General features: G+C 44.1%; 1 protein-coding gene across 3 annotated transcripts in view; it reads left to right on the top strand.

Moving 5' to 3' along the window:
- The first annotated feature begins 5728 nt into the window (after window positions 1-5728).
- Window positions 5729-7412, top strand: part of USP40 (ubiquitin specific peptidase 40) — a 62546-nt gene continuing 60862 nt past the window's right edge. Inside the window, exons 1-3 of one of the 3 annotated variants that reach the window (XM_054700174.1) lie at window positions 5803-5821; window positions 6632-6750; window positions 6834-7051. In XM_054700174.1, coding sequence (XP_054556149.1) covers window positions 6853-7051 — 199 coding nt within the window. In that variant the 5' untranslated portion in view covers window positions 5803-5821; window positions 6632-6750; window positions 6834-6852. Of the gene's footprint in view, window positions 5822-6631; window positions 6751-6833; window positions 7052-7412 lie in introns of all 3 variants that reach the window. The other 2 variants (XM_037524251.2, XM_037524252.2) reach the window with 2 other exon arrangements.

Here is a 7412-nt window from a genome sequence, read left to right as displayed (position 1 = left end):
CAAAGAAAAATTTGGATTTTACCCTCAGACTACCAAAGACAGCTCAGAAAAAATATTGGCATTCCAGGTGCCAAGGAAGCTCTTGAAGTCTCTGGCCCCCAGCACCCTACAGGCAGCAGAGGTGTAATTCCTGAGGGTCTCTGCAATGCCTGGCAGGGTCTTACTCCATTTCAAGCCCTCTGAGACCTGCGAACACTGAAATAGAGTTGATGACCCCATCTACTTGGGCCATCCTACAGATGCCATGGGACTGTCACCCATTTTAAAATCCATTTCCCCAAATACATTACAAATAATGGGCGCTCATCCACCCAGCCTGCCGGAAGCACCCTGCTGACACTCCTCTCTTCTCTCTGCTTGCACAGCACTCTGTTAAAACCTCTGCAGTGGGCTCACCCCAAAAGGCCTGGTTACCTTCTTTCAGGAATCCCTGCATCTGTCTCCCACACGCTGCCAACCACTCTCTGAGGTCAGGGGCTAAGCCTTCTTCATGCCTGCAGCCTCCTCCCTAGCCTAGCTGTGTCTTGCACAGAGGAAGCACGCAGGGATGTTGGATTGGACTGTGTAACAGCACGCGGATATCTAGTGACCTTCACAAGTGCGTTCATGGTGCCTGTCAGGAGAGGTCCACAGCCAACTTGGAGGTGTAATCCATTAGGAGCCAAGATGTCTCTCTAGTACACCCCAACTGTGATGACACTTGCTGACTCCCCTTTAACCTTAGGCGGGTAGGGGGAGGGCACTTACAGGTAAACATCTGAAGATATTTCAATTGTGTGTGATCTATCTTGTCTGGAGGTTTACTTCAGAGTAACTACCAATAGAATGAAACATAGAAAAACAGTAGAGATATTACTGATCCAAGGGCTCACTTCCCAACACGCCCAGAGACCGATTTCCAGGACATCACATTGTGAGAAAAGAAAGAAGTGTTACTGCAAATCATTGGCAAAGAGTCAGAAGATAAACTGAAATCTGCCTCCCTGCTTGAGGGAATGAGGTTATACAGACTCAAGGGGACAGGGACAACAAAAGAGTTCAATGCTGTTGGCTAAGAAGTGGCTTAGGGGCAAAGAAATGTAGACTTGCCTGTAGTTCACTGACCAATTACAAGGCAGATCAGACACAGAGACATATGAAGAGGCTTTACTTCAGCTCTCTGGAGCTTTGAATGTCTGGCAGTGACCCCTTCCCTCCAAGCACCATCCCTCTTAAGCATTTGCTATGTCCTGGCTCTAGAATGCCTTGGTCTCAGCTCAAGGTTCGTCAGTACGACTCTGCCGTCTGCTATGCCATGTCTTCGAAAGCAAGTCTCAGAGAAAAGGTTAGATAAGTTCACCTGTCTTTTGTTTTTGGGCTCTGAAAGATATGTAACCACTTATGCTTGGTTACAGAGAACCCCAATGAACCCCAAAGCTGACTCTTTGAGAAGATGAATTAACTTGATAAAGCTCTAGCCAAACTGATCAGAAAAAAAAAGAGAAAGAAAAAATTACCATTGCCAGGAATGAGAGAGATTCTGTAAATATTGAAATAATAAGCGGCTATCATTAATAAGTTTATGCCACTATATTCTACAACTTAGATGAAACAGACACACTCTACAAAAGATGCAAACTGCTAGATCTTAATCAAGAAAACATAAGCTGTATAGAAATAATTTATTTTATATTTTATGAAATTAAACTATGTTTTATTTTTTTAAAGATTTGTTTATTCATTTATACAAGCATTGGGTACAGTTAGAAGTGCAGGAGGGTGAAAGAATTCACCAGAGCCAGAGCGGGGAACAGAACAGGCAGACTGATGAAGTGCACTGCTGAGGGGAGCAGCAGGCACGCCAGGAGAGGACTATGCACCATGCGGGACCATCGCTCACGGCTGGCTGGGGATCGAACCGGCGCTGCAGAGGCTGCAGACAGCTTCGCAGCCCAGCGCTCAACCGCTGCACCACCAGGGGAGACCCTACACTATATTTTAAATTAAACTAAATTTGTGATTTACTTTACTACAAATAAAACCTCAAGCCCAGACTCACTGAAAAATGCTACCAGACATGGGAAGAAGAAATAAGACAAATTATTATTCTGGAATACATACTGGAGACTAAACACAATATATTCTAAGAATAGAAGTTCAGGGGACTTCCTGATTCATTCAATAGAAAAGAACTTCAATAGAATTGGTGTGCAATAGAGAGAGAGAAGAGAGAAAGGACATAGTTTCCCAATAAAACACCCAAAATCACATCATAGAATCAATCCATGAAAGTAGCATTGCCTTATAATATCACTAGTCAGACACTACAAGAAAGCAAAAGACTATAGAACAATACCTCTCAGCAGCATGGATGCCAAATGCTTAGCAAATCAAATTCAATAATATAAATATACAAAAAGATATAGATTACATATATGTATAACATAAAAATACAGTACACCAAACAAAGTGGGATTTACCCCAGGAATGTAAGTCTCTTTTAACATTAAAAAAAAAAATTAATCAGGGAAACTCACCATATAAATGAACTAAAAAAGTAAAGCCATGCAATCATCTCACAGACACAGAAAGTATATATGACAGGAATACAGCGTCCATACCTGAGAAAAATTCTTTGCAAAGTAGGATAAGAAAAGAAGTTTCTCAACCTAAGAAAGGACATCTACCCCAAAAGTTACAGCAAAATCACACTTAATGGTGAAGAACTGCATGTTTACTTCTAACATCAGATAGAAGTCAAGGATGGCTGTCTCATCACGCTTATGCAACTTCTAGAGATTCTATCCAGTGCAATCAGGCAAGAAAAAGAAAAAACATTCAGGTTGGAAAGAAAAGGAAAAATCTGTTATTCACAGACATGAGCATCTCTGTAGAAATCCCAACAAAATCTACAAAAATTTCTTAAACAAATAAGTTCAGCAGGGTTGCAGAAGACAAGTTCAATACTCAAACAAAGTTGTTCTTTTATAACAGTGTAATCTCCACAGGAAGGGGAGGTTTCATGTTCCCTGCCCCCACCTAAGGAAGGGTGGAGCGGAGCAGCCAGGGAAAGCTAGAAAGGACAGGGAAAGGACTTGGGGAGAGAAGACTTGGAGGTGGTACATGGGGCAGAGGGATCATGCTCAGCAAAATAAGCCAGAAAGAAAAAGAAAAATACTGGATGGTCTCACTCATAGCCGGAATTTAGGAAACCTAAATAAGTGAAAATAAAAATCAACAAGCAACTATTAACCAGGGACACACTATTGGAAGGGAATTGGAAGGAAGGATTAGGGTCAAAACAAGGGGGGTGGAAATTGTGTGAGGAATATAACCAAGAGGAAAATGCATACATTGTGCAAAAATGAAAAATGATGTAAAAAATATATAAAATAAAATAACAAAGAAAGACAGACATGTGAAGAAGCAGCCACACTTGCTTCTCAGTCTTGGGCTTGCACCAAGGACTTGGGGGACACAGAAGATATGTGTCTGTGAGAGCAGAGGGCAGGCTGACCATGGTAGCCTTTATCTTGACATGTACTTTGATTTTGTTCCTTTCCTTCCAGACTTGTCTGGCCCTATCTACCCCTTTCCTGTGGTTCACTGCCAGAAGGTGCCATAGACTGCTGGCAAGCTTTCAGGTTTCAGTGGCCCTGCTTTGGCCAAACCTGCTTGGCTGGGCATTTACGCACGAGGGGATAAGTAACTTGGGGGGTTTCATTGGGAAACTATGTCCTTTCTCTCTTCTCTCTCTCTATTGCACACTAATTCCATTGAAGTTCTTTTCTACTGAAATTCTTATGCACTAAGGGTATGTTTTGTCTTTATGCTGTGGATGGCAAAACCTATTTAGGGCATGCAAGATATTGGGGGTCTGGATGCTCCTTCATTTCCCCACTAACATTTCTATACTAGGAGTGAGCAACTGGAAATTGGAATACCAAATACCATTTAAGTAGCATCTTACATATGAAATATTCTTTTAAAATATGAAATATTTAAATGATAGCTTGACAAAAGATGTGAAAGAATGTACACTGAGGTCTTCAAAACTTTTAATGATTTGAATAAATAAAAAAAAATTCATGAATTGGAAGACACAAAATTATGATAATATTAATCCTCAAATTGATCTATAGATTCAGCACAATCCAACCCATATCCCAACATTATTTTCTTCTAATTGGAAAATTGAGTCTATGATTCATATGGAGACGTAAAAAAAACCTGTAAGAGCCAAAACAACCTTTAAAAAAGAACAAAGTTGTAAATGTTATAAACTGAACATTTATCTTCCTCCCAAATTCATATGTTAAACTCTTCGTTTTGGTATGATGGTATTAAGAGGTGGGATTTGGAGCAATAGTTAGTATTAGAGGAGGTTTTGAGGATGGGGCCCTCAGGAATGGGATTAGTGCATTTAGTGCATTTATATGCATCAACATATAACTTGCTTCCTCTTGTACATGGCTTGTTCGCTCAGTGGTTAGAGAGTGTTGCTAATAGCTTGCTTCTGCTCGCTGAGTCTCTGTTCACCAGTGAGGATACAAGAATTTGTCAGTCTACAACCCCGAAGAGTACTCTCAGCAGCACCTGAGCATTTGATAACTTAATCTCCCACATCCAATATCCAGAACAGTGAAAAATAAATGTCTGTGGTTTATAAGCCACCCAATGTGCACTATCCTGTTATTGCAGCTGAACTAAGGAAGACAGAGGCCAAACACTACCTCACTTCAAGACGTATTAAAAAGCTAGGGTATGGGTCTCCCTGGTGGCACAAGGGGTTGAGCACAGCTCTGTGACTTTGTCTGCAGCCTCTGCAGTGCAGGTTGGATCCCAGGCTGAGCAGGGAGATACCCACACGGTGCGTTTATCTCAACTCTGCCTTCCAACTCCATCTATCATTATTCCTAGTCTTGATCTCTCAAACCTTCAGCTGACGTCAAAATGACTTTCTGTGTCTCCCTCATTCATTCCTAGGTGGAGGCCGGATGGACTGCACAGGGGAGATGCCCGAAGTATAGACTAAATAGTCACCTACAGTGGGCAAGAGGTGGTCATTTTTTGAGATGCTTTTACCCTGTTGCATGCCACTTAAGAGTTGGTGGAGACAAAATAAGCACTGAGGGTATTATAAAGGCTCAAGGCTACGTGGAGCATTGTCGCTGGGGGTTGGTTATATTGAAGTTCCATTTGGAAAATGTCTTGCAAAATGGAGGTCAACCTTTAAGATCTACACAGATGTATGCCATTTTAGGTAACTTGGGAAAATTAACCACGCCAAACACAAGCGAGCTTTGTAAACCCTGCCGCGACTAGTATGGATCGCTAACAGCGGTGGATTTAAACTTGAAAATGGGAATGAAATTTTCCATCATGTGCAATACTCCATCTAAATGAATTTGTGTGACCTGGAATTTGGTCTCCAAAGAATTTGCTTTAAGCATAGGTTTTGAGCTCAGATGACAAGGGTCGTGGCTGGCACTTCACTCCTTCCCAGCGATTAAATAATTTGTATCGCGACAATGAACATACCACCAAAAAATTATAATTTTTTTTACAAGTGAGTGAATGAACGGCACCAGCGGATCGCTAAGCCAGCGCAGGGACCCCGCAGCTTCCCGAGCTCTCCGGGCGAAAGAACTACATTGCCCAGAAGGCCGCGCGCGCCGCGCCGGCGTCCCGCGAGGAATCCTGGGAGGCGTAGTCCTCGCGGTCCGTCACCCCGCGCTGGCCCGGCCGCCGGCGACCCGCCCTCGCCAGCATGGCGGCGCCCGCTCGGGGCGCGTTCGTTTGCTTCGAGTTTTGGCCGGGGCGGGGTTCTGGGCTTTAGGCAGTAAGTGGGGCCGGCGGCCGGGGCCCGGGGAGGGACGCGGGAGGCCCGGGGAGCGTGTGGGCCGACGGCCCGGGCCGGCGACGCCAGGGGCTGTCCCGGCGGCGCGGCCCCCGCTCGGTCGCGCCCGGGGCCCGCGGTGGCCCGAGGCCTGAGGACCCGGCCCGGCGGGAGTCGGGGAAGCCGAAGCCCAGACCGCGAGCTCCGGGCCGCACTTTCCAGTTCCAGTTTTCGCGCTTTTCTTCTGAGGAACGCGTTGAAAAGAGAAATAGTGGCCTTTCGGGTTTCCTGTCAGGCGGGAGCTGCGCGCGGCGCCCTGCGTTTCGCTGCTCCGAGGGGTCGGCCCGCGCGCTCGAAGTGAGCCCTTGAGGGGGTCCCCGAGAGCCCAGGGCAAATAGTGGGGTGCCTGGACACAAAGTGAAGAGCCGCGGGCTTCTCCGCCAGCGAACCTCCTCCCCGGCTCTTCAGCCTTGGGGGTCTGCACTCAGCTGCTGTGAGGGTTGATTTCTTCATTTAAGTATCATAATTTGGTATAAAAAGTGTGAAAGGCAGAGATTGTGAGTAAGTGATTGCTGGGTCTCTGCATCCCGGTCAACTCTCATTATCTCGGATTGGCTTTGCCACACCCGGCGTGGATTAGGTCTGGTGATGGATGGGTTTTTTCTTTTTTCATTATGGCTTTTTAAAAACACCGGGCATTTATTGTGGACCCTGTGCCCTAAGTGCATTTCTTAACGGCATTTGTTTAAACGATGTCCCTCAGCCCCCACCTCTGGTTATAGGTGGGGTCCCCTTTTCTATATGAAAACACAGGGTAAGTAACTTGCCCAAGATGAACTGCTGGTGAGGAGCCACGGATGAAAAAAAACAGCTCTTGCTGCCTGCAAAGCCCGGAATACTGTATATACTTTCTGAGGAACGATTTAAAATAGGTACTCCCAAGTATAAATTGGGAGTTGTGGGGGAAATGTGTATTTAAAATAAAAGCATTTATATAACATGTCATTTTTTTAAGGAAAATATTTAGTTTCACAATGTTTGGGGACCTGTTTGAAGAGGATTATTCCAGTGTGTCAAATAATCAGTATGGAAAAGGGAAGAAATTAAAGACCAAAGCTTTGGAGCCACCCGCTCCTAGAGAATTCACCAATTTAAGCGGAATCAGAAATCAGGGTGGAACCTGTTACCTCAATTCCCTTCTTCAGACTCTCCATTTCACACCTGAATTCAGAGGTATGCTGTGTTACATGCATTTGATTAGTAATATGTACCCTCACCTCTACAGTAATTAATTATGCAGACTCACAAGTAATGTATCTTAAAGGTATATTCCACAATGTGAGTTGATTATTATTAATGTAAGACATAAATTGGTAATTCTCCCTGCAGAGAAATGTGAAACATCATCTAAAACGTATCCTGCGTGCTTACGGTAATATTTAGGAGTAAAATCACAAGCGAAAGCAACGTAGTTTCTAATTCCTATAGAGTACAACATACAGTTTTGTCATGCGTGCCAGACTATTATTCTTACAGTATTTGTATTTTTGAGTTTTGAAATTTCTCCAAAATAATAAACACTCAAGCCAGAGTT

This window comes from Talpa occidentalis, unplaced genomic scaffold, assembly GCF_014898055.3.
Source record: "Talpa occidentalis isolate TD23 unplaced genomic scaffold, MPIMG_talOcc4v2.1 talOcc4.3, whole genome shotgun sequence".
NCBI lineage: Eukaryota > Metazoa > Chordata > Mammalia > Eulipotyphla > Talpidae > Talpa > Talpa occidentalis.
This window is presented reverse-complemented; position numbering and strand designations above follow the sequence as displayed.